Source organism: Sus scrofa, chromosome 3 (assembly GCF_054392235.1).
Source record: "Sus scrofa isolate SSC_HxYL_T2T_F1_AM1 chromosome 3, Sscrofa_HxYL_maternal_Yorkshire_Landrace_v2.0, whole genome shotgun sequence".
NCBI lineage: Eukaryota > Metazoa > Chordata > Mammalia > Artiodactyla > Suidae > Sus > Sus scrofa.
This window is the reverse complement of record NC_139385.1, coordinates 81,824,751-81,851,795: the sequence shown is the minus strand read 5'-3', so window position 1 is coordinate 81,851,795 and position 27,045 is coordinate 81,824,751. Positions and strand designations below refer to the sequence as shown.

Genomic DNA, 27,045 nt, shown 5'->3' with positions numbered 1-27,045 from the left:
AGAATTTGGAGACTTCTCTGGACCTCTTTTCAGGGAGGCCAGGAGGGAAAAAAAAAAAAGACTTCCTTCACCGTTTTCTGAGATTCCCCATCCACTGCAGAGTGAGGCTAGAATGGCTGGGATCTGCCTCTGGACCCCCAGTCACTGCCACTGTCTGCCTCCTTATCGGGCAGAGCAGGACTGATTGGACCCTCCGGTACCTGAGCACCCCTAGGACTCAACCAGAGAAGGCCTTCTCCCAGGAGTACGACCCACCCAGGCTTGGATGGCAAGGGCACAACCAACAGCTCCCAGACAATGGCCCGTCACTCCATCCATGGCTGAGATCTGGCCAGAACCAACCAGGATCTGACCATGGTCCCAAGACACATCTCGATGGTGGTTTGAAAGACAGACGTCTCATCTTCAGAGTTCTGAACCTGCACATATCTGTGTGGGATTTCTTTTATATATACACCAAGACACCACCTAGCACCCACTGAATTAAAGGGCCAGGCCTTGAAATCTATATTTCACCTGACCCAGTGCCAGAAGCACAGTGGGAGGGTCCCCTGCCTGCCCTGCATCACTTCAGGGATCAGAGACCAACTTTCCCTCCACCCGGTGCCTCATCGAGGACACTCAAGTGGTGCCCAGAAGAAATCTGCGTTTCTCCCCTGCCCTGCTAAGACTTTCCTTCCAAAGGCCACAGAACTAGTTTCTTCTGAGAGGACTGACCCTAGACACGCTCATCCCGCCCCTAGGAGGGACTATTTACCAGAGGAACACATCCATGGGGGAGGGGCAGGCATCGTTAAGGACTTTCTGTAAAGAGTGCTGAAACGAACAAGGCCCTTGGCCTACAAAGCCACTTCTGAAATGGCTCTCACCAGGAAGGGGGGTAAGGACAGAGATTCTGGCCCAACACGCTTCCCTGACACACGCCCAGTTCGCGAAGCCTGGGTCCTCAGCCCCTACAGCATGTGAAAGAGCAGCCTGTTAACTGCTCCACCTGCACAGCGCCCACCTCAATTCTTGCACTGTCTGAGCCCCTGAACCTGAACTCTCCAAGGCCCAGGCAGCACGTGCTCAAGAAATAAGGGTTTTGACGAGGATGATCATTATCTGGGACTTGTCTCAGGTATGCCTGTAGCCAAGACCATCATGGACACCATATGGAAAGGAGCAGTAAGAGAAAATGCCTTGCACCTAAGAGAGGACTGACCTTATGGCCTCGCGCCAAGAGGTATGCACCGCTGCTCTCCAGGAGTGACACACGTCGGCGCCAAGTACAAAAGGATTGCTGAGTCTGGTTAAAATGCAGTCTCATGCAACGGGTGCAGATGGGCCTGAGGCCTCCATTTCTACCCAGCTTCCAGGAGATGCCAGGGGTGCTGGCCTGTGGACCATACCTGAGTGGCGGGACTGGGGCTAAAGAATCAGCAGGGCTAGACTTCCTGTGTGTTCGCTGAGTGCCAGGCTCTTTTATTATCTACACAGTCCAGGAGACGAGATCCACTACCCCCAATCTGTGGATGAGGAAAGTTAAGTCACAGAGGTTCGTGACTTGCCCAAGGTCACACAGCTAGTAACTGATACGTTCAGAACTTGAACATGAAGATGCCTAACTCCTAGCCTATGTCCTTAACTTTCAAGGGCAGCATTTCCCATCAAACTGAATGCAAACACTGGGCCTCCAGACACCCTGAGAGGACAAAAGTTAGAAAAGGTCTAGAGTACAGCACAGAGGCCAGAAGAGACATGGAAGTGGGGTATGAAGACCAGACCCCCTTCAAAGGTCACTAAGGGGACCTTAGGGTTCATCCTGTCTCCAGCCACTGAAACCATGTCTGAGAGCAGCCCAGCCTCCCCTAGGAGCCTATAGCATCCAGACTTCCTGGGACAGAATAGGGTAGAACCACAGAAAAGCTCTGACAGGGCTCTTGCTCAGCTGTAATACTTACCCCAAGCTTTGGCCACCTGACGAAGTTCAGCAAGCCCAGTGTGGACTTAGGACTCAGCCCTCAGTCTCCCCCTCTGCAGGGGCAGAGGACAAAGGCAGGATAAGGGGGGAAGGGGTAGTTGCTTCACCTGTCACCAAGATTATGACCCTAGTTAGTCCTATTCCCAGGCCCACCATATACTCAGCTCTCCACACATTTCTCAGTAAACTGGGCTAACAGCTGTCACACAGCAAAACCAGAGGAGCCCAACACTCTGGGAAAGCAGTCCTAGGGCAGCTGTCAAACACACACACACACACACACACACACACACACACACACGTCGGGGTGGCTCTTGTCAGACTGGGAGCCGCGAGAGCCACAGGCTCACACGCACCTGACTTGTCTCCAATTCTTACTGCAATTGAGTCCCCCTAAAACTGAGTTCTCCTGCCAAGTTTATAATTAATCTCTCTCTCTCTCCAAAACTTTATTCCCTTCCTTGTCCCACCCATTCTCAGGATTGAGAAGTATCACAGAAAAGAGGAAACTAAACCAAGGAGGATCCTGCAGGGACTTCCCAGGCACAAAAGCCCCTCCATGTCCCCTGCTTCTTATTTGTATGGGGAAAAAAAAAAAAAAGGCTTTAGTCTCCTAGACCTTCCCTGAGTTCCAAAGAGCAGACTCAAGCAGTTAATGATTAGAACAGCAGAATCACAGGACTTCAGGAGTTCTTCCTGAAGGGATGTAGATTAACAGTCTGATGCCTATCTTCAAGTCACTCTGCAGAAACTAAGGACCATTGCCACCTGGTATAGGATGGTGACTACACAATAACCACAGCATGCAGACCCCAGACTGGTTGGAACCAGAAGGTTGGTGATTGAAATTCCCAAAACCTCACCCTGTTAGCTCACCACCAACCAACCAGAAGAAGGTCCATGAGCTGATCAGGCATCCTATGTCCCTCTCCCCTAAGACTGTCTTTAAAAACTGCCTTGCCTGAAAGCCATCCGGGAGTTCAGGTCTTTTGAGCATGAGCTGCCCATTCTCCTTGCTTGGCACTCTGCAAAGAAACACTGTACTTTCGGAGTTCCTGTGGTGGTACAGTGGTTAATGAATCTGACTAGGAACCATGAGGTTGCGGGTTCCATCCCTGGCCTTGCTCAGTTGGTTAAGGATCCCGCGTTGCCGTGAGCTGTGGTGTAGGTCGCAGACGCGGCTCGGATCCTGGGTTGCTGTGGCTCTGGCGTAGGCTGGTGGCTACAGCTCCGATTAAACCCCTAGCCTGGGAACCTCCATATGCCGCGGGAGCAGCCCTAGAAAAGGCAAAAAGACAAAAAAAAAAAAAGAAAAAGAAACACTGTACTTTCCTTCATAACAAGCAGTGTCAGCAGATTAGCTTTGAAGCACATCAGGCAAGGGGACCTGAGTTTGGTTTGGTAACAATTTTGGTAACCACAAAGAGTCTACCATCCCCGTGGACATCTGGCCCATGGCACACTGGCCCCCCAGCCCGTAGCAGCTCCTGGAGATCTAGTCCAGCAGCTACTTGAGTACTTTTGTCTCAGGGTCAGTGCTTGCCACCAACTGGGCATCATTAGCCCATAGTGCTTTTGCTTTCTGGGATGAAAGAAAGAGGCTTTAGCTGGTTGAGACATCTCTGGTAAATGGCACAGCTCACATGGAATGACACCGGGGTATTCTTCCCTACTGCATTGCATTGGTTAAGACTTTTCCTTTTGGGCTGAGACTTGAGCTGTTTTGGCTTTGTCTCCTTTTTTTGACAAGGGTTCAGTCATATGTCGCTGTCTGCACTGGTGACTGGAAATTTTACCGCCTTAAATTAGGGAACGGTGACCCTGAGAGACATTGCAGTGATTTGGCTATTTGCTTGATATTTAACATCATAAGTCATTAATAATTAGAATGGATAATCAGGGCTCTGTTCCATCCAAAATCTCTAGAGTGTATTCTGAAGAACTGGGAAAATAGTCGTGCAGCTCTGAAAAGGAAAAATGGTTTTTAGTGTAACATTGCTAGTCCTCAGTATTTCTTCTTCTTCTTCTCCTTCTTTTTTTTTTTCCTTTTTAGGGCCACACCTTCAGCATATGGAAGTTTCCAGGCTAGGGGTGGAATTGGAGCTGCAGCTGCTGGCCTATGCCACAGCCACAGTAACGCCACATCTGAGCCTCAGCTTGCAGCAACACCAGATTCTTAACCTGCTGAGCAAGGCTAGGTATTGCACCTGCATCCTCATGGATATGAGTCGGGTTCTGATCCCACTGTGCCACAACAGGAACTCCCCTCAGTACTTCTTAAATTCTGGAGAACAATGGCCCCTACTGGCTCTCTAAATTATCTACCTACCAGAATCATCTACCCATCTACCAACCAAACTGTTTTGTAAAAGGGAAAGAAAATGAGATGAAATTCCTATGAATAGGATTTTATGCTATTGTATCAAAGTGAGCTTTTGGAACTGGTTGACTTTTGAAATTCGTTTGGCTTTTATCATGTGTGTGTGTGTGTGTGTGTGTGTGTGTGTGTGTGTGTGTGTGTGTGTGTGTGTGTGTGTGTGTGTGTTAAAGGAGATGCACTATTATAATTAGCATGCATAAGCAACAAAAAGTTCAGTTCCTAGGAATTCCTGCTGTGGCTCAGTGGTAACAAACCTGACTAGGATCCATGAGGATGCAGGTTCAATCCCTGGCCTCACTCAGTGGGTTAAGGATCCAACATTGCAGTAAGCTGTGGTGTACGCTGACAGGTTCGACCCCTAGACTGGGCACTTCTGTATGCCACAGGTGCAGCCCTACAAAGACCAAAAAATAAAAAAAGTTTGGTTCCTAGAAAGAGCCCTATAGAATGCATCCTACAAAACTGGACCACTTTTAGTTATAGTTCCATACTAAAGCCAAAATGACACATTTTTTGGGTAACCTTGCATGGCCAGACTCTGGAGAAAAACGTCCAAGATGAGGCTCATTTGACAACATAAAACTAGTTCTGCCAGCCTCATAAATAACCTTTTCAGAATTCTGACCCTAAGGGAACAAGTCCTTCTAGGAGAACTCGCTTTTCTCTCTCTGTGCCTTGAGATGTAAATGCTCCCCCAGGGCTCTCAGAAACTTGTATCTTATCTAGACCCTCTCCAATTCCTGAGACTGAGGCCAAAAAAGAAAAATAGATAGATAAACTTAAAATAAAATAAAATGAAGCTATGAGATCTCTGGATGTATGTATATGTGTTCATTATAAATATGTCTTCATCTTTGGAAGATCTTACCAAAATTAATCTGTAAACGAGCTCTATTTAATTGACTTGGAGGAAATTAAGCACTTATATAATTCTCAGAAAAAGAAATTAACCCAAATGAATTTTAGGTTCACGTATCTGGAAAATATGCAGTATTAAATTAACATTTGGGGGAGTTTCCATTGTGGCACAGCAGAAACAAGCTGCCTGGAACAATGAGGTTGCAGGTTTGATCCCGGGCCTAGCTCAGTGGGTAAAGGATCCAGCATTGCCATGAGCTGTGGTGAAGGTTGGTGGCTACAGCTCCGATTCGGCCCCTAGCCTGGCAACATCCATATGCCACAGGTTGGCCTTAAAAAACAAAAAATTTTTTAAAATTAATATTTGGTATTAAAGTTAGTTTAAGTTTATTGGCTTAATTAATATAGATGTCTTTATTTTATTTTTTGTCTTTTTAGGGCCGCACCCATGGCATATGGAAGTTTCCAGGCTAGGGGGCGAATTAAGAGCTGCAGCTGCCGGCCTACATCACAGCCACAACCACACAGGATCCAAGCCACATCTGTGGCCTACACCAGAGCTCACAGCAATGCTGGATCCTTTAACCCACTGAGCAGGGTCAGGGACTGAACCCCTGTCCTCATGGATACTAATCGGATTCATTTCCTCTGAGCCACTATGCAAACTCCCTTGAGCTGCTTTTGATAACAGGCTGTGAGTTTCTTCACCTTTTAAGTGAACTGATTATAACTTTCTGTATGTGCCTTTGAAATTTTTTATTGTCACTTTGGTTAAAGTGAATCAGGATTGTTTCACAGTAACCTATGCTCCTATTTGACTGTGTTTTAAGACTTTTTCTTTTAAATTTTTTAAATGTTTTTTTATCTTTTCCATTAAAGTTGGTTTACAGTGTTCTGTCAATTTCTACTATACAGCAAAGTAAGCTGTGGTATATATAGGTCAAAGCTGTGGCTCAGATCCTGTGTCATTGTGGCTGTGGCTCCGGCCAGCAGCTATAGCTCTGATTCAACCCTTAGCCTGGGAACTTCCATATGGTGTAGGTGGGGCCTAAAATGAAAAAAAAAAAAAAAAAAAAAAAAGAGCCTATGTAATAATTAACTAAACATTTTGCAAACAAGCTAGTCTTAATTTGACTATATTTGGTAGAAAAGAGGATAACTTTAGAGAGACAAAAGATTGTATTTCAGTGGATATTAAATTCAAATTTTGTTAATTAGGGTCTGTATTTACCTCCTAACATTCGCTTCCCAGCTAGCTTCTTGTTGTTATATTATTGTAAAATTACCTTAACTATTAAAAGAACACCCTAACTTTATTTCTAAAGCTTATCCCGGTAATCTGTCTTTAGATAAAGAGCACATGCCCCACGACCTATATAACCAGGGGATTATGCATACTGGAAAATGCCTCATTTAAAAGATTATTTCCAACCTAAGTAAAAGGACCCTTAGGTACTCTTAACTAACTCTTGTGCAGCAAAACTTAAAGAGACTTGACTCTTGATTCCTGTTTTCCACCGGCACCGGGCTTGTCAAAAGAAAGTGTAACTGAACTGGTGTCCTGTGAGGCTCCTGGGCACACAAACCTTTCTGTATCCCCCATTTCTTGTTTTTAGGGAATAAGCTTTAGCCTCCAAGACCTTCCCCGAGTTCCAAAGGGAAGCTGCTAATCAGGGAAGGGAGGGGATGCAGAGACCAGGGAGGAGCAGTCAGGAAACAATAGTGCAGCCTTGGGGCAGGGTCCTGGTTCCCCCTTAAGGAATATACATAACAATATCTTTGAGGCTTTCTGTGGATCTGAAACCCCCAACAACTGGAAGAACTATTTGATGAAGCATTCTTCATTCTGGGAAGAAAGGGGACCCCCAGAACCACTCCTGGGGCCACTAAACACCAGCTTTGAAAGACAATACAAGCTTGCCTCTACCCCATCCCTATCTGGGGCCTTATTTCCCACTCCCCAAACTATAAAACCTCCACCTACTCCCTTCCAAAGGGGGCACAGTCTTTAAGGCATTAGCCTGCTGTGGCCCCCTTTGCCTGGCAAAGCAATAAAGCTATCTTTTTCTCCTTCACCCAAAACTCTGTCTCCACTTTTCTATCCGGCAATGGCAGAGAGAGGCCAAGTTTCGGCAACAAAAGGACAGCTGACCCTAAATGACGCTAACATCTAGATGAGAAGATGACAATCCCAGTGGTAGACAGCTGACCCAAGAATCCCGACCAGCCCTATTAAGACCCTACCTACTAATTCAATTGAACTGTCTACCAAATGCTTATTTCCTTATTATCAACACTGAAATTTATTGTTTTACTTCTAACCATACTATTGACTCCAATGTTTAGAATGGAAAGAAAATTCTCTAGCGTAAAGTTGTCATAGAAAATAACTACTTATGACATGTATCACCGCTTGCTTTTAGTCTACTACTAAAACCACATGTACAATGCTTGTGTGACAATTTGGTATACCTGATAAAATGTATAGCCTCTAAAATGTTTCCCCATTAGCATACCTCTGAGCTTGTTCACTATGTCTGATTTATTTTCCCCAACATGGATAGACAGATATGTATAAACAAAAAGGTGGCCTAGCACTGAGGGACATGACGCACCCAGGGCAGGCAGCAACCACTCTGGCATCAAAGGACAAATATTTTGAACTATTGAGAGATGTGCAATCAAAAGGGTAAATGATAGGGAGTTCCTATTGTGGCACAGCAAAAATGAATCCAACTAGTATCCATGAGGATGCGGGTTTAATCCCTGACCTTGCTCAGTGGGTCGGGGGATCCGGCATTGCCATGAGCTGTGGTGTAGGTCGCAGAGGCAGCTCAGATCCCACGTTGCTGGGGCTGTGGTGTAGGCTGGCAGCTGTAGCTCCAATTCAACTCCTATCCTGGGAACTTCCCTATGCTGTAGGTGCAACGCTTTTTAAAAAGAAAAAGAAAAAAAAGTAAACGATAGAAGAAATTTTCATGTATTGAGGTTTGAGCAAGTCATTTTGGTTAATACATGATTTAACTTGAACTTTGTGCTAACCAAAACAGCCTGTGGCCTATCAAACGTGCATGGTACACCTGTTTTAACTATTAAAGAAAGGAATTCATTTAAAAATCAAAATAGAGTAACCAAGGTTCAGGCATCCAAAACAGAGCTGGGAGACCACTGGACTTGGTTTTAGACACATTCTTGCATTAGAGACCTTGAATTTTCTCAACTATATCAGACTCAAGGACACCACTAGCAGTTCTCAAAAACAATATCTGCTAGCAGCTGCCAAATGCAATCTTACAGTCTCAAGGTCTTCTCTTGTAATTATTAAATTTTTTCTTACTTTGGGAACAGAAACAAATGAGACAGTTCAAGTCATAGTGTCCTAGAAGAAAACACTAGATTCTTTGGCCAGAATAGTACTATACAATAAAAATCATTTTAGATTAGATGTTAGCAGAAAAAGGAGACATGTGTAGTGGCCAATAGCTCCTGTTATGTATATATTAATACCACATCTGAAGTTGAAACCTACTTTGATAAAATTAGGCAAGTGGCTAGGCTACCTGGCTATGACAAGTCTCAACAGAAGTACCAAATCCAGACAGGTTTTCAGAATTATTCTCCTGAATTCCTCAAGGAATGAACTCTGTTTTCCAATGTTTATTATTAAAGTTTGGGTCGTCATTCTTCCTCCTATTTGTAACTGGGTCTGTTGCACCAAAATAGTGGACCAGGAGACTAAGACCTTAATCATACAAGACCCAGATCCAAGACCTGAAGCTCAGGAATATTTCCAACTCAAGCATCCATTCCCCAGACCAAGGCAGGACTACACCCCTTCTTAGCAGGAAGTAGCCAAAGAAGTCATCTCCCCATTCCCTCAAAGGTTTATATAAAGCTAAAACATGAGCGGGGATTGAAACAAAGTCCCCTTAAAACTGAGTTCCCCTGCCAAGTTTATAATTAACCTCTCTCTCTCCAAAACTTTATTCCCTTCCTTGTCCCACCCTATTCCCCCCAGGATTGAAAAGTATCACAGAAAAGAGGAAACTAAACCAAGGAGGATCCTGCAGGGACTTCCCAGGCACAAAAGCCCCTCCATGTCCCCTGCTTCTTATTTGTATGGGGAAAAAAAAAAAAAAGGCTTTAGTCTCCTAGACCTTCCCTGAGTTCCAAAGAGCAGACTCAAGCAGTTAATGATTAGAACAGCAGAATCACAGGACTTCAGGAGTTCTTCCTGAAGGGATGTAGATTAACAGTCTGATGCCTATCTTCAAGTCACTCTGCAGAAACTAAGGACCATTGCCACCTGGTATAGGATGGTGACTACACAATAACCACAGCATGCAGACCCCAGACTGGTTGGAACCAGAAGGTTGGTGATTGAAATTCCCAAAACCTCACCCTGTTAGCTCACTGCCAACCAACCAGAAGAAGGTCCATGAGCTGATCAGGCATCCTATGTCCCTCTCCCCTAAGACTGTCTTTAAAAACCCTTGCTTGGGAGTTCTCATCATGGCTCAGTGGAAGTGAATCTGACTGGTAACCATGAGGACACAAATTCAATCCCTGCACACGCTCAGTGGGTTAAGGATCCGGCATTACCATCAACTGTGGTGTAGATCAAAGACGTGGCTTGGATCTGGTGTTGCTGTGGCTGTGGTATAGGCTGGAGGCCTACCTGGCCTGGGAACCTCCATATGCCATGAATGCAGCCCTAAAAATACAAAACAAAAACAAAAACAAAAACCCTTGCCTGAAAGCCATCAGGGAGTTCAGGTCTTTTGAGCATGAACTGCCTGTTCTCTTTGCTTGGCACCCTGCAAAGAAACACTGTACTTTCCTTCACCACAACCCAATGTCAGTAGATTGGCTTTGCTGCACATCAGACAAGCCAACTCAAGTTTGGTTCAGCAAAATAATTTGTCCAAAGCTCAGCTTATGACCCAAATAATGGTGCCTTCCTGAACCTCCAAACCCGGAAACTATCCTTGTCTCTCTTTCCCCCTCACAGCCCACATCTAAACTTTGAATTCAGTTGGTTCTACCTACACCAGAATTCAACCCTTCTCAATACTGTCACCCTATGGTATATTCCACCACTACCTCAAGCCAAAAGTTACAATTTCCTGCCTCCCTGCCTCCTGCCATCCATGCTGCACCCAGCAGGTAGGTGAGACTGAAGCGCAGCACACCCCACTCCTCAGCCTGGCAGAAAGGACTCATCTTTTGGGTCTTCTGAGTCTCTGCATCTCTCATCCCACACTAGCCCTCAGTGTGTCCCCACCTCAGGCCACTACTCTTGCTTTTCCCTCTGCCCAGGGCATAGGCCCAGATTTTCAGACCGCAGTTCATTCACTCTCATTAGGTCTCAGTTCATCTAAACCCCCTCATTCTTCCCTGAGTACCCCAACTACAACTGCCCTTACTCCATGTTATTTCTTTAGCATACGTAACACTACTTGACATGGGTGTGTGTGTGTGTGTACACACTTGTATCCACATAGTAAATAATATATGTACACATGCCTGTTTAATGTGTGTCTTCCCCTGGTCTATAGGCAGCAACTTTATTCAGCTCATCTCTACGTCACCAGACTTTAAATAAATACTGGACACAAATATTTTTTCAATGAACTAACAAATTAATCCATGAATTAACTTAGGAACTTGTTTGTCTTGGTTCACAACTGAACAACTGTGTAATGTTTCTATCATCACAAACCCACAGGTATTAGCCATGAAACCAGAAGCTCCCAGAGCAAAGAGACTGTCCCCTGCACTCCTGTCCCCAACAAGAGTCCCCTGAGGGAGAAGCCATGTGCCAGGGTTGATGCAGTTGGGCAGTTTCAACAGGGGACCTTCCTTAACCCTGAAGCCTTCATCTCCTATCTCTGAGCTAAGAATCTCTTTAACTTCCCTGAGAGAACATACCAACCAGTCTGGGAAGTTCCCACTTCCTGAATGGAGGTTGGGTGTTGATCTCACTGTAGCTCATCACTAGGCCATAAATCTTATCACCATTAATAACTAGCATTCACTGCATATGAGCACTATCCGAAGCACTCAGCAGACCAAGTCTGATCCTAATACTCCTCGTAACAGCCCAGTGGGGCAAATGGAGGAGGACCTAAGTGTGGCTACCAGCATGGACTCTGGAGCCAGGCTCCCTGGTATAAGTCCCAGCCCACCACATACCAGCTGCATGACCTTGGGCAGATCACACAATCTCTCTACACATTTCTGCACCTATTTATAAGAGTGGGGGTAATGAATGTCAGCTCCGCTCACAAGATCACTCTGATGATTAACTGGATTATGTGCAGAGAACTCAGAACAAGGCCTGGCACACAGGAAGTGCCACACAAGTGTCGGCTCTTATAAATTTTTGCAGATGCAAGCGCTAGGGCACAGAAAAATCTACTGGGTTAAGTCACATGCTTTTTTTTTAGTATATCGGGGAACCAGGATTTGAACTCAGGCTTTAGAGCCCCCAACTTCGATCACTGCACTAGACTGCCTCCCTCTGCAAGTGCACACACACATATCCAGGCTCAGAAACCCTCATGTCCATCCCCACCCAAGGAATTTCTCTAAAGCAGGGAATGTGTTAAACAGTAGAAAAATTACATCTTTATTTCCCCTAATTTTTAACGGAAATTTAACATTTCTTCCGATTATGAATTTTTGCAACAGCAGTAGTAGAGCGGCAAGATGAATGTTCACCAAGAGAAACCAGATATTTTCGTATCACATCACAGTTGTGGCAAGTGTCACAAAATAGTGTTTACATTCATCACGACTTTGAACTTTAAAGTTCTAGGCTTCCCCCACTATCTAAAAGCACAGCATTCTTGTAGACCCTTTCCTAAACTGAAATGGCACAAAGTGAAGAAGCAATTACCTTAGGACGCATCTTGCTAATGGATGCTCAAAATAAATTGAGATAAAGCACCAGTGTTTACAGACACGGTTCAAAGCTAAGGCAGGGACCTAATATGAGATGCCAAGTGTAGTTCAGGGAAAAGATGCTGAGCGGTGCCACTCTCACTGCTCGGATGCACGGCCTCTGTAAGGCTTGCTGAAAAACACACTAAGTGCTATTTGCATTTTCTGCCTTTTTTTGTAAGAGGAAAATTCTTCTTCAGATTCCTTCTGGATAGTGAATACAGGTACAAATGTAGTGTAAAAATGGGGTGGCATAAAGCAAACTTTTAAAAAGCAGGGATATATCTGTATTGGACCACAAATGGGTGGCTTTATTTAATACAGTAATAAGGTACATGTTCCTTCAGCAAATGTTTTACTATATTGATAAATGTGCTTCAGTGATCACTGGTGGACTTTGTATTTAAAGATCTTGTTCTGAGAAGGGGTCCACAGGCTCCACCAGATGCTAAAGGGTCCACGGCAAGAAAAGGGTGAAGGCACCTGCTTTAGAGGAGGGCGGACGCAAGGCGGCAGACAGGCGGCTCATCCTCTTCCTGCCCCAACGCATGGCACTGGGGCAGAAATCTGAAAGGAGAGGATAAGCACTGCACCTCAGGTCCCACTAGGGTACCAGAGGGCCTTGCAAGAGCCTGGAGAGCGGCAGGGAACTAGCTCCAGAGTGTCACGCCACAGTGCTCAGCCTGACCCTCAAATACCTGCATGCCAATGAAGGTGACTCCAGAGAAACAAAAACAGTCAGGTGCTCCTGGAGCTTGTCTGGCTCATGTCCCCATTACTGCAATGTCTAACTTTCCCAGGCTGGTCCTCGCCTGAGCCTTACCTGCTATGGCTACGGCCCACCAGGTCTGCAGCTTCTCTTTTCTGGCATGGCCACCACCCTGGCCTCTTCAGAGAAAGGCCTTATCTCAGGCTAGGGAACAGCTACCACCGGGCTAGGGATGAGGGACCTGCAAAGTTGACAGCTGTAGGAATCGAAGCTGACTCTAAGACAAATGAAGACGAGAGGCCCTAAGAAGACAACTGTACTGACCAATGTACTGGATGCAGAATCTTCTAGAAGGAAAAGTGAAGAACCAATGTGAAGGAAAGACATACTGATCACTTCTTTGCTAGCCCCACTCTGTCCATATCTAGCTCCACTAGGGAGTCAGCACAAATAGAGGAGCTATAGGGTTCCAGAGGGGAGAAGACCTGAAACTCAAAAAGTAGATGCTGGCGGAGTTCCCACTGAGGAGCAGTGGGTTAAGGATCCTGCATTGTCTCTGAGGTGGCGTGGATTCAATCCCCGGCCCAAGAATTTTTATATGCCACAGGTGTGGCCAAAAAAAGGGGGGGGGGGAGAGTAGCTATTGGGGAAAACTCTAGGAGAAAAGACCAAGCTATATATCCATAACATTCTGATGGACATAACCTCCTGTCCGACCTTCCTACTCCAGCCCAGTCATCAGCCACTTCGAGGAAGGTTGTACTGATGAAATCACCTGCCCCTCCAAAGGCCTTAAGCTTCCTTCACCTGTTCCCCTTTCCCCAGGTTCACAAGGTCCTGCAATTTCTGCTTTGGTAAGAAGCTCCTGCCATGTAAAGGACTGGTGTCATGCACACTATCATGGATTTTGAATTTGAAAGTCACCACAAATTGAAAAATGATGGCAAAGAATTGCCCTTCCTTCTGTTCCTGGGTAAACTGTGCCATCGTGCCCTTCCTAGGCAGAAGGACCAAATAGTTGAGAGGGAAAACTAACTAAAACTCTTCCTGATGCCAGTCTTGCTGGTAAAGAAGACAGACCTGGAGACCCAGGCAGCAATCATCAATGGATACTCAAAACCACCAGGACAAAGGCTGACTGGAGAACATCACAATGGCTAGGTCAGACTAATGGTCCAGAACCCACCACGTAATCTCAGCAAGTGCGCCTCCTGAGGCCAAGAGTGGAGCCAGCCTCCCCAAGCAGAAGAACTCCTGCAGGAGGCAGGGCCTGGGGAGCAGGCCTTCCAGACCCAGCAACTAGCGCCCAGGGGCTGCAGAATTAGGGTGAAGGGCACCCTGAGGAGCCCAACAGCCACGACGCGGGAGGTTCCCAAGGACAGGTGACTCAGCTCCTCCATCAGGTAAGGGTATAAAATAAAGGAAGAGGGAACTGTCACCATGGGAGACCTAACAGCCGGGCGCAGTATGGGAGGGGGCCCTGTTTGGTCCGGACTCATCAGCCACCTATGAAAAGAGAGTTCAGCGATAGGGGGGAGTTCGACAATGGACTGGATACGGACTGGATGATTATTAAGGAACTGCTGATTCTGTCTGAGTGGCACAGGCTCACGGTCACGTTTTTTAAAAAGCACCCACATCTGTTAGAGATGGTTGGGAACAGTACTGAAGCATTTAGGGAGCAGTGACTCATCTATACTCTCCTTCTGATCCCACTTGAGACTAACAGTGCCTTTCTCTTAACTTCCTGTGGAGGCCAGGGGGAGACCTTGGGCCAGGACACAGGCTTTTTCTCCTTGGCCTCCAACTGAGCCCTACTCCTGGTCTCGTCCCTGAGCCTTGTGCAGATCGTAGCTTCAGCACAAGGCCTGGCACGTGAGATCCTGACAGCCCATCCCGACATTCACAATGTCTCAGAGGCACAGGGAACTGGCCGGGGAAACCCCATCCAACCAGAGGAGGCCTCGGTCAGGCTCAAAACACTTCCCAAGTGTCTGTCAGAATAAGAAAGGGAGTGTCCAGGTGTCCAAGCTTACATCTTGGGAAAATGAAATAGCCACAGAAACAGAGGGGGATGGCGATCAACACCACAAACACACACAAATGAAATGCACAGAGAAGTCAAAGGGAAGGTGATTGGGGGGGGGGAGGGTGGCCTTGAATGTCGGGCAGGAAGGAGGCTAGGAGGCGGGCAGAGAGACCGTCCAGGTGGGAGAAGAGAATACACAGATGCCCAGGGCTGGATGGTTGAAGACAGGCAGAAAGGTGCTGCGGAGCAGATAGGAGGATGCCCCAGATGTCACACTCAAGAGCTGCAACTTCACTCTAGGCCCGAAAGAGCACTACAGCGTTGCGCACAAGGAGAAGACCCTTGGCTGCTGGGCTGCAGGAAGAGCACAGGACATCAGGGAGACAGGTAAGGCAGCAGAGCCTGACACCAAGCCGGCCAACCCAGGCGACTCCTTGTGCCTTAGCAGGTCTTTCTCATCCTTGGCGTTGCGGCTTTTAAAAAACCTGTAGCAGCTATGCTAACAGGCCAGAGGAGATGCCTAAACTAAGACAGGAGCAATGGGGAAGGTAGGAGGGGCTAGGAGCGCCCTCCTCCAAGTCCTCCTCTTTGTCCCCTGCAGTGGCCCTCAGGCAGAGCCACTCTGCCTGTGCTCTCAATGCTTACTGATGGCATGGAATGTTCCTCACCTTTTATCCCCCACAACCTGGGGACAGGGCCTAATACATGGAACACCTTCCAATCTGCTGGATAAACGTGATGGCACCGGCAGGGCTTAGCTTCAGTCCCAAAAGAAGTTGAAAAAAAAAAAAATGATTTTAAGGGAATAATAGAAAAACCCCAATAGGTTGGAAGACAAGAGACCCAGGTTCTAGTCCTAGATCCGACTTACAGAGAGGCTTGCAACCAGTCATTTCACCTCCATTAAAGAGGAGGGGGTGATAAAATAAGCCAGTTAGGTACAGAGAAAGATGCCAACTAAAACTGTTCTTACTCAGAGTTTGAAGAGCTGGAAAAGCCTTGTCCCCAGAGGCTCACCCTCCTCTCCAAAGCCAAAGCCCCTCCTCGGCCGTCCTCCTCACACTCCATCACAGGAGGTGTGCGGGCCTCAGGCCAATCCCTTAGGCTCCCAACACTCAGGACCTAACCCTGCCTCTGATTTGGTATCACCGGCAGAACTGCAAGCCAGACTCAAGTGCAGGAGAGACAGTGCTTCTTATCAGGCCAGATGATTCTTATCACTTACTCTGGCTCCTGGCTGCCACTGATAGTCCTCCTCGGAACCCAGAAATGTCCTTTCATTAGTTACCTTGCCTCTGTGGACATGGCTTGCTCAGCTCACCTCAGAGCCCGGCCAGGCCCAGGCTCCCACTCTCCTGGACACCAATACTTCATTCCTCCTCATGCTGGAGACTCCAAGGTCTGTCCCTATAAGCCTGCCTCAGACAGAAGCTGAGGACCCATGCCTGCTCGGGGACAAGTCTAACCACACAGCAGTAGGAAGTACGCACAGCTGAAAGCATGATGTAGGGGAAAAGCACTGGCCTTGGAGGTCAGAAATCTGGCTGCCACTAGCAAGTCGCTTGACCTTGGAAAGGTCATTCCACGCCTGAGACCCCAGTCTCCGCATCAGTAAAAATGGGGGTCACCCTGCCTGCCCTCAGGGAAAAATGAAATGAGGTGACGCTGGGAAAAGTAGGCCAACCCACACTGCAAGATTTGGGTTTACTGTCTGTCGGGGCCTTTTATGGGCTGTCATCTGCCCCGCGGGAGTGAGGCGACCCAGGAGCAAAGAGCGATGACCTTGCTCAGGAGAAAAAAGAAAACCAGCAGGAGGACCTCTTCCAGGGAGTCTTTGGCAGATGGGGGGATAAGGAAGAAATTCTAAAAAAAAAAAAAAAAGAAAGAAATTCTACTTCATCTACAGCCCCCTCCCCAGTTTGCTCCTAAGCCCACATTGACCCCAAACAGGAGTCTTGAGTCACGGAGGACAAAACTATGCAGCGGCTGTCCTCGGGCCAGGGGCTCAGTCCAGGCTCAGAGCAGGTGGAAACAAGCAATAACATCCTATGTGGGAAAGGGAGACTGACAGCAGGCACAGACGTGTGTGTGTGTGTGTGTGTGTGTGTGTGTGTGTGTGTGTGTGTGTGTGAAGAAGGCGAACAAAGAGGGAGGGGAGAAGACAATCGGTAATGCACTTGCTTTTCAGAGCATGCAAGAACTGCTAATGCTGTCTGCCTCTGAAGAGAGCGGCTGGGTGACTCGAGGCTGGGGCAAGGGAGATTCTTCGCTGTGTACCCTCTGTATCTTTAGAGTTTTGAACCAGGTGAACTATTCAAAAATAAACAAGTGAAGCAAGTCAGGCCTGTTTTGCTGAGAGAGGCACATAGGAAACTAAGCTTGGCTCCCCTCCACTCCCTCTCCTGGCCCAGCCCCACCACACTTACCTTCCCTTCCCCAGGGCCAGTCTCCCTCCCAGAAACTCACTCAGCCCCCACTGCACCCCAGCGTGGCATTCAAGGTCCTGCCTCCTACAGGAAGCCCACCCTGATCATCCAACCCTAGTGACCTGGCCCTTCTTCCAACCCATTCCTTCCCTTCCTCATACTTTGCGTATCATCCTTCTTGGGTTAAATTCCACCTCAAACATATTTTCACCCTTCTAAGGAAAGGGCTAGCTATTTATTTTCTTTCTATTATTTCCTCCAAAGCCCTGACCTAGGCACAGTGGTGGCCGAGTAAGTGCTCCCTAGATGTCAAACAAAAGAAAGAGAGAAAAGCACACCGCTATGGGACTGTAGGATGGCTCAGTGTTCTGTCGCAGTAAAACGCGCATGTGATTTCTTGGGAAAGGTCAAGGAGTCTCGTATCTGCTGAGGCTCCCAAGCCCTGCTACAATGCACAAGCCAATGGGAGCAAATCTCCCTGGGGCGGGAGTGGCGGGAGGGTGCCCAGAGACCAGGGGAGAGATTTCCAAGCCTCCCCCGGCTCCTGAGAGACAGTTTAGTGGCAGTGATACCCTCCTTCCCAAAGTACCCAGCATGTTGCAAGTACTCCATCCCCTAAGACAGATAAGAGCAGACATGGAGCTGATGACTAAATGCACTTCCCTCAATCAGCCAAGGTCACACACAGGAGAAGCAGTTATGCTTATGGAGCGAGCCCCCAAGGCTAACCACAGAGATTGGCTTTGGGGAGGAGGGAGGAACCCTCAGGAGGCCAGCTGCTAAGCACCGGGTTCCAGGCAAAGCTGAACCATGGGAGACACGGGGAAGACTCAGGTGGGCGGGACAGCGTGGCAGCAAAGAGCCCAGGATCTGGAGCCAGGCTGTCTGGGTACAATCCTAACTGCCATGTGCTGCTTGCCTTTAGAAAAATGGGAGTTCCTGCTGTGGCTCAGCAGTCACGAACCCAACTAGGAACCATGAGGTTGCGGGTTCGATCCCTGGCCTCGCTGAGTGGGGTAAGGATTGGGCATTGCTGTGAGCTGTGGTGTAGGTCAGCAGCTGCAGCTCCAATTCGACCCCTAGCCTGGGAATTCCACATGCTGCATGTGTGGCCCTAAAAGAAAAAAGAAAGAAAGGAAGAAAGGAAGAAAGGAAGAAAGGAAGGAAGGAAGGAAGGAAGGAAGGAAGGAGGGAGGGGAAGGGAGGAAGGAAAGGAGGGAGGGAGGGAAGAAGGAGGGAGGGAGGAGGGAGGGGAAGGTCATCTCACCTCTCTGCCCTCAGTTTCCTCACTTGTTAACCACGGTAACATACCTACATCTAGGGGTTGCCATAAGTGTATGTAAGTCAAGTCCCAAGTACAGTGCCAGCACCTTTCGGGCTTAATAAACGGCATGCTAGATCAATACACTAATGACAATGCTCGGAAACAGTGCTACCCGCTATTGGTACGGGAACTCAGAGAAGTGGGGTGGCAGAAGGGATCTCTGATGGCCAGGCTGATGGGCCTGGTGTACGTCCCCCTCCCTAAGGAGGCCTTCCCTGACTGGAGCTGAGCCCAGCAATTCTGTCTGCTCTGGACACCTCCCTAGCTCCCTGGCTAGGCCCCCAAACATGGCACCTGCTGTGGCCCTTCCTCCAAATGTGGGGGCCCATCCTCCTAATAAGACTGCACCCTCTGGGCATGCAGGCTGGGGTGCCCGTGTTCTCCCCTCCTTTGAGCCCCCCACCCAACCTGTGGCCCCCCTCGGCCTGTGCCCAGGCAGAAAGGCCTGTGGATTAGACTGTTTCTGCAGGTCTCAGATAAGCCCCAGGGCCTCCTCTCCCAGCCCAGCTGAAAAGTCCCTCTCTCCCTAAAAGCTCCCCAGGCACTCTCAACAGAAACCTTGTGATGTACGCTCAGGGCCCCAAATGCCATCTCTTCTCCATTCTACAGCTCTTCAGGCTGCCAGGGCCTAAGAGGAACCACAGGGAGCCCCACCTCCCTAATTGCTGAGTGGCGGAGAGCCTGTCACAGTCCCTCCCCAGCCTCAATTTCCGCACTTCTAAGCACTCCTCGGGGCTCTGACCTTAGAATTCCGTGATGAAGGGTTGTGCTTCCCCTCCCTCTCCCGGGGTCTGCTGAAGGTTAAAGCCCTCCCAGCAGCTCTGCAGCGCTGCCTCCTGGGAGCCGAGCTTGCTTATTATGCTCCCTGAGGAGAGACCTGAGCCCACCCTACAACCACGGGCCTCGGCAAGACCTGCGAGCCCAGGAAGGAAAGAACCTAAAGGAGCCTCGGCCAGCTCAGTACGAGCGAAACCCTCAGACTCTTCCTTGACAGAACTGCCAGGTGCATGACAGACTCACACTGGGGACTTCTGTTTATTACTTGGCTGTGGGGAAGGGCAGGGCGTCTTGATGACCACACCATTTTGCGGAGGACTGGCCCTGCACAGGAAAAAAAAAAAGGGTACTGATTCCCAGAGAGCACAGTGAGCTCCCGTCATTGTGTTGATTATCTGTCCCTGCCCAGGGTGGGAAGGCAAGGGAAACATCTGGCCGAGGCCAGACCAGCCGTTTAGCATCACAATACTAGGGTGGCAGCAAGAACAAGAGGGCAGGCAGCCCCCGAGAAAAGAAAGGGGCAGCTCTCAAGGTCGCCGCCCATCCCTGGCTGCCTGCAGGGAGGGGAGAACGGGGCCAGATGCGGGAGGAAGGGGAAGCTGCCATGCTGGCCAGGAGGAGCCGCCCAGGCTGACTTCCTAGCCTTCCCCACTCCCCCAGACGCTGCCACCCCAGCAACCCCAAATAAAAACCACCCCATAACTCAGGGAGATGGAGCCTCCTGCGTCCTTATGGGCTTTTAAGTACAGCCACACCCTTCCTGGCAGCCAGAGCAGACGTCCCCAGCAGCCCCGCAGGCCTCCACCCCCAGGCCTGGGGTTGCAGCAGGAGCCAGAGCCGAGGACCCTCGTGGCCTCAGCTGCTTCCTGAGGAGCAGTCACAGCTGGAAACCAGCAGAGAGGCTACCTACAACACTAACACACAGGCCACGTGGAGGCCCTCAGAGACCATGCCCCAAACCCACCTTCTTCGTGGAGGACTCGGGTGACTGTCTCTAACCTAAGTCCTCCTGGGCCACAGGCCGCCCAGAGGCCCCCATAAAATCAATGGCACAGGTCTGAACAGGGCTGAAAGATCCTCCCAAGGAGCTACAGTTGCAGCCTGTCCATAGATATTTTTTTTTTAACCCAAGACTTGGCCTTACCCAGGGGCCAGACTCTAACCATCCATCCAACAGGCCAGGATGGGGGACTCTTTACAGAAGAGACTGTTTTACTCCATACAGAGCACCCACTGGGGAGTACTAGGGATGGTGCTGGGGTAAAAACCAGAAAGGATACATCTCAGAAGCTAAAGAAGCATCTCTTGGGACTTTTAGACCCATAATGATCCATATGTATGGTTTTACTGAGGAGAAAGGATTATAATCAGTTTCTTTGTATGTTATAGTAAATTCTGCTTTGACAATTTTCTCTTCAATCAGTTGGAAGCCTCCAGAAATCCCACACCTCAAAGAGCACCCTACTGACAAAGGAGCTTCAGGGGCTGTTGAGGCACCTAGCACCCCAGCCCCCATCATCACATGCGGAGGACCCTGAGAGTAACTCAACACTTGGAAAAGCTTGCCGTGTGTCTGGAATGATACTAAAGCTTTTACAGATGCTGTCTTATTTCATTTGTACAACGCTATGGTTGTTATCATGCCTGGCCTTCTTAAAAACAAGGAGACAGGTTAAGTAACTTGCCTGCTAGTGAATGATCCAGCTGAGAATGAAACCTCCGTCTCCATGTTCTTTAACACTATGCTGCCCTGCCCCAGAGGGAGCTGCAGAGCTGCAAGCTGACCCGAGCCTGGCTTCAGAACTACAGAGGTCTCCCAAGACAGCCTCCATTCTCCAACCTCCAGCAGCAAAGAGAATGGTGGATGGCTGTGAAGAGCCAGCTCACTTCATCAGGAACTCTCATACTTCTGTGAGTACCTGGGCCACCCACAGACCTGGGGCTTTCTCAGGCTCCCATCACATGAGATAGGCTCCTCTAGAACAAGGGACATCCCCCAGCCATAGCGACCAGCTACCAAAACCTCCCTCCATCTGCTGTTCGCTGACCATCAACCATGCCCAGGAACCACACTAGGTCTTTTAACTGCATACTCATTTCATCCCTTACATCATCCTTGTGAAGGTATAAATTAGACCCATTTTACAGATGAGAAAACTGAGGAACAAAGGGATTACATGACTGGCCACAAGGCGGCAGGTGTGGGAAGGGAACCTTCAACTCCACCAGGCCCCTCTTCTTAACCAGGAGACTGCCTTTCCCCAGTTCAGTCTTGGCAACTCACTGCTGTCATCTGCTCTCCCTGAGACCACGACAGCTGGTTCCTGGAGTTAAAGAGTGGGTACTGTTCTTTGCCACCACTATCCAAAGCTGAGGAGGGCACACCCCAGTCCTCTCCCCACTGGAAAATGTGCAGACTCACTGTCTGAGCAGCTCAGGCCAAGGTGCTCCAGGAAAGGCCACCAAGAGTGGCCATTAGAGCCAGAGGCGGAAGGTGCAGACCAGAGCGGGGCAGCAGCCCTCACCCTCTATCAGTGGCCATGTCCAGTAAACTAAAGGATCAGGCTGATTTCATAGATTTTTCTGCTGCCCACCACAAGTCCCCCTCCTCCTGCCCCCTCCAGTTTCTATAAATAACCCAGGTCAGTGCATCAGAGGAAAGGCAGCTAGGTGGGTGTGGAAAGATCCTGGTGGAAAACATGACTTCTATAAAGTAAATTAAGGCTCCCATTCAGATCAAGGGGTGCTAAGTCAAATTCTCCAAGAGGGACTGTCCTTGGCTGAAAACAGGCGCACATGGGCCTTCAGGCAGACGGCTCAGTTAAGGAAGATGCAGAGCCCAGAGGAAAGCAAGAGCAGGAACTGAAAAAAATCCACACCCTCCCCCCAATCCTGCAAGTCAATGACCTCACAGAAGCCCTTCCCCACAAGTCTAAAGACATTTTTTGTTTGCCCCCCAGTCCCCCTCTTGCCTCCCCTCTAGTCTCCCCCTCCCCCTGCTCCCTGCCCCAGATGTGTTATTTGCCAGCCTGCTCAGATTAGCTGAGAGATGGAGATTCAAGGACTGGGAAAGACAGGGGTGGAATGAAATTGAGAACAGGAGGCTCTTTGGAAAAAGGGCTAAGAGAGCCAGAGGAGAGCCTTCTGCCCACCCGCAACTTCCTTGGGCTCCCTGAGCCAGGCAGGAGGGAAAGGACAGAAAAGAAGAGGAAAAAACAAAACAAGGGCCAAACTACACCACAGGATCCCACACCCAGCAACCAAATAGCAAGTCATGAGGGAAGGAGAGAAGGCCAGGGGAGGGGAAGAGGGAGCTAGGTCACAGCCCTGCTGGGACCTGCCCTGTGCTAATCTGCTTCCCACCCCAGCCCCAAAGGGCCATGAAGGCCCTCTCTACCCACATTTTTTAAATGTTCAAGGTCAGACAGATCCTTTTCTATCCCAATCCTGCTTTCATTTGGGTCTGTAGCAGGCTCGTCCTTCTCCAGCAAAGCTTCCTAGATTTACTCAGCTGAATGCCTTGGGCAAACCTTTCCAGCACCACTACACACACTGGGTACACTCCTGCTTCCAACCCCTTACCCTCCCTATCGAGGGCCCCACAGGGTCTAGGGGTGGTGTCACCTCAGTTAACCACTTGAGTGATCCACAGCAGGTTGTCAGCCCTGGGGACTGGCTTCCAGAACCTGCCCAAGCCCAAAACAGGAAATGAGGCTCCAAGTCTGAAGCCTTGATCTTAACACAGGGAAAGTTAAACGCTGCCAAAATAAATGATTTTTTTAAAAACCTACTGGTAAACCCACTGGCCCTTCTAGGTAAACGTGACTGGGCGATGACCTCCTGCTGTGCATGAACCACAGGCTGCTCCACCTCCAACAGGAGGCTTGAAACCGACTAAAGGGTTTCCTCCCTTTCCTTAGAGGTTCTCCTGCTCTCAGACGGGGACACAGAGGGCCAGACAAGAGGGCGTCTCTAAGCAGCAGAGGGCATCCAAGTACCAGGCAAGATGCAGATGCCCTCTGCAGTCTCTAGATCTGGTGGGGCGCTTCCGTTCAATCTCGCCCTCCAGGACAACACAGCACCTTCCTTCCCCCACAGGGCGAGGCAGTGCCTCTCCGCTCCCCTGCGGGCCTGGCTTGGAACAGGCAATTCGCCTCCCCTTCCAGGAAAGTGAGACAAGCCCATAGGCCCTAGGAATGGCCCCAAGATCCTCCTTGAGGTTCCCGCAGTCCACGCATCTCTGGATTCCACTCCTAACTTTACTTGGCAATCTACCCCTAACAGTAGACCACCATTCTCACCTACCCCAGGCCTCTCAAGGACCCACCAGGGGCCAAGCACTGACCAGCGCAAATTTGGCGATCTCATGGGGACCCGGATATGCGAAGAATCAACTTGTCCGTTCACGCCCTTGAGCGCGAGGCAGAAGGGCGCACCGCCCGGGCAGAGATTCGGGGTCCTGCGTCCTCCAGCCCCGCCCGGCGAGGCCTTTAACCGTTTCCGCGTCCCCGCGCCCCTCACTCACTGAGTGTGCTGGGCGCGGCCTGCGCCGAAGACCTCGTCCAGCGCCACCGTGGCCTGGCCTAGGAACTTGTCGACGCCGATGAGCGAGCGGTGCATGGTGGTGAGTACCAGCTGGCAGGCGGCTGCAGAGCCCGTGGCCCAGGGCGCTGGGCCCGCGTCCGCCTCCTGCGCCCGCAGAAGGCCGTCCAGGGCGCCGGGCGGCAGCTCGAAGGAGCATTCCTCGCGCCACTCGGGGCAGCCCGGCGTCTTCTCCACCACCGACGTACTGTACTTCTCGCGGCCCACCTGGATCACCGTGTACGCGTCGCTGGTGCTGCCCGCGCCCGAGCTCTTGCCCCGCAGCCCGCGGGCCCGCAGCACCGTCACCTGGACGTGCGTGGGTAGCCAGCGGGAGGGCCCCGCCGCCGGCTCGGCGCCCCGCACCAGGGCCATGGCGGGGGAAGCGGCGGCGAGCGAGGACTGACCGAACCCGGCGTAGACACCCGGACAAAATGAGAAACTGGGCAGCGGCAGAGGGCAGTGAGGAGCCGGCTCCAAGCGCCGCTGCCGCCCTCACACCCGGCCGCCGCTGCAGCTGCGGGCTAGGCTGGGCCGAGCCGGCCGCCGCCTCCCCGCCTCCCTGGCAGCCGGCCGCGCCGCGACGTCAGCGCCCCGCCTCCCGCCCCGCCCAGCGGCCGGTGACCCGCGACTCGCGACTCGGACCAGGACCCGCGCGGCGGTGCGGCAGAGCTGGGGGACACGGACCACCACGCCCTCGCCCCGCAGCCGCAGACCCTCCAGGAGCTGGAGGGCCGCGGGGCGCTTTGCGAACCGGGGGCGGGGCGCGCGGCCTCCGCAGAGAGCGGGGCGGAGCTCCGGCGTTGGTCCCGCCCCCTACTGGGGGCGCCAGGGAAACCCTGCCTCGCCTGGGGGCTCCGCTGCACCCTCAGCGGGGTATGAAATGCCCGCTCCGCGTCTCCTGGCCAATCCCCACTCTTCCTTCAAGACGTCCAAGCTCCGGAAAGCCCTCGCCCTCAAACTGCCCCGCCCCTCCCGGGATAGTCATCCCCTTGACGCTGGCTAGTGGGCGTGTTGCGGACCCGGGATGCCCCTCTCAACTCGAGTGGCTCTCTCCCTCTTCCAGCCTGCCCTTTCGGGGAAAGATGCCCGATGGAACCAGAAGCGGTTCCCGCTACGCCACATGATGGCCCCGCGTCAGAAACCTGAAAGCGGATGAGCTGCCGCTGTCTCCCACCTCCCCGCGCCAAAGGCGGCCAGAACCCGGCGCGGGAGTCCACGAAGCTGGGCTCGCCCTCGGCGGACACTGCGGCGCAGAGCAGAGTGATGAATAAATGACTAACCACATCAATATTTAAGCTTTCACCCGGAGCGCTGGGGCTCGTGCGTCACGAGTTGGCAGAAATTCTAGGCTCTGGTGGGGGTGTAAGTAGGCACTTATTAAGCGCCTACTATGTGCAGAGCCGCGGGTGTTGCTTGCGCTTGGTTTATTGGTAAGAATGATAACGATGGTTAATAATCACAGATCCTGAATTTCAGCCAGTGCTGGCTGGTTCGTGTGCTTTATATACTGTACCTCATTTTACACCCAAAGCAACTCTGGGGGTGAGTATGGATTTTATCCATATTTTCGAGAAGATAAAGTTGCAGCTTAGAGAAAGTAACCTGCTCAAGATCCGTAGCTGCCAGAGGTGGGAAAATTTGTGCTTTTTTTTTTTTTTTTTTTAACTTTCAGAGCCTATATTAAAAGTAATGTTTTTAAAATAACATATAACATACAGATTTTTTTAAAAAATCAGGACAGAAAGGCTTATGATGAAAAGCAAAAAACTCCCTCTCTACCCCTCACTCCAGGGATAACCACTTACAGTCATTTGTATTTCAGGCCTGGTGGTTGCCTCCATATGTCTACACAAAATGCTTACACAGCTATGTCTTGCTTTATCGGGACTTTATCTATTGTCTTCCTGCTATGATGGATAATGATTTAGCTCACACACCCACTTCCCTCCCTCAATCTTGTGTAGTTATACTTTTTTTTTTTTTTTAAGTTCTTCTCTTGGATATATTGATAGCGGAAACCTTTATTTTTTCCTGGGGAGAAAACCTCTTGAGTTTTTATGCTGTGGGAGGAGGATGCCAAAATCCCCACTTTCCAGGCCATGTCCTCTACCAGGAATATGGTCGTAGGTGAGACCCACAGGTTCATATGTACTACAGGCTTCTTGACAGTCTTCCACCTTAATTGTGATCAGAATAGGGTGGTGGAGTCCTTGGCACTGCGCCCTGTAGCCCAACATCCCTGTGGACAGCACCTAACTTTGGAGACAGCTAGATCTGCCTTTGGATCTTGGCTCTCTGCCCCTTAGCAACAGTGAGATTTGAAGATTAAGGCAGCTCTCCTAACCTCCTTAGCCCTTATTTCCTCATCTAGAAAATGGGGATAAGATTCCTACTTCAAACAATTGCAGAGAAGATTACATGAAAAAAATAGTTGTCAAAGATGGTAATGCAGTGGAGACCATCACAAATGATCTCAAGGCATCTGAACATCATATGCATTTTTTCCTGATTATAAAAGTAATTTGGAAAATACAGAAATATAAAGAAGGAAATAAAAATGGGTTAGAGTCTCACCATTCAGAAAGACACTGTTAACAATACGTTGTATTTCTTTCCAGTCTTTTCTCTATGCTATATGTTGTTGTTTTGTATGCATCATGGTTGAGACAACTGTAGTGCAGTGGTTAAGCCTGTGGACTGTGGAGTCCTGGTTCTATCATTTACTTTATGTATGTTATCACATTTACCCCTGAAGACAACCATTTAAGGCAGCTGCTATTGCTATTCTCAGTTTCACTGATGAGGAAACTAAAGCAGAGAGAGCTTGGATAATTTTTCCCAAGTTTCTATCTGGAAAATTGCAGAGACTGGACTTGAACTTCAGGTACTCCGGCCTATGGTACTCCGCCGTCACACTTGCTTGTTGGTCATCTAAGCCCTACATCATTTGAAATCAGGAAAGCAGGAAGTGTTGTCATATCTATTTTACAGATGAAGAAATTGAGGTCTAAAAGAGGTTAACAGACTTACCCAAGGTTACAGAGTCAGGA

General features: G+C 49.7%; 1 protein-coding gene across 5 annotated transcripts in view; it reads right to left on the bottom strand.

Moving 5' to 3' along the window:
• The window catches only part of RAB11FIP5 (RAB11 family interacting protein 5), a 41,906-nt gene extending 17,360 nt beyond the window's left edge, over positions 1–24,546 (bottom strand). For 3 of the 5 annotated variants that reach the window (XM_013996029.3, XM_005662467.4, XM_003354775.5), the window contains exon 1: positions 23,937–24,546. In XM_013996029.3, coding sequence (XP_013851483.3) covers positions 23,937–24,367 — 431 coding nt within the window. In that variant the 5' untranslated portion in view covers positions 24,368–24,546. Of the gene's footprint in view, positions 1–23,756 lie in introns of all 5 variants that reach the window. The other 2 variants (XM_085018908.1, XM_085018909.1) reach the window with 1 other exon arrangement.
• Between the last annotated feature and the right edge of the window lie 2,499 nt (positions 24,547–27,045).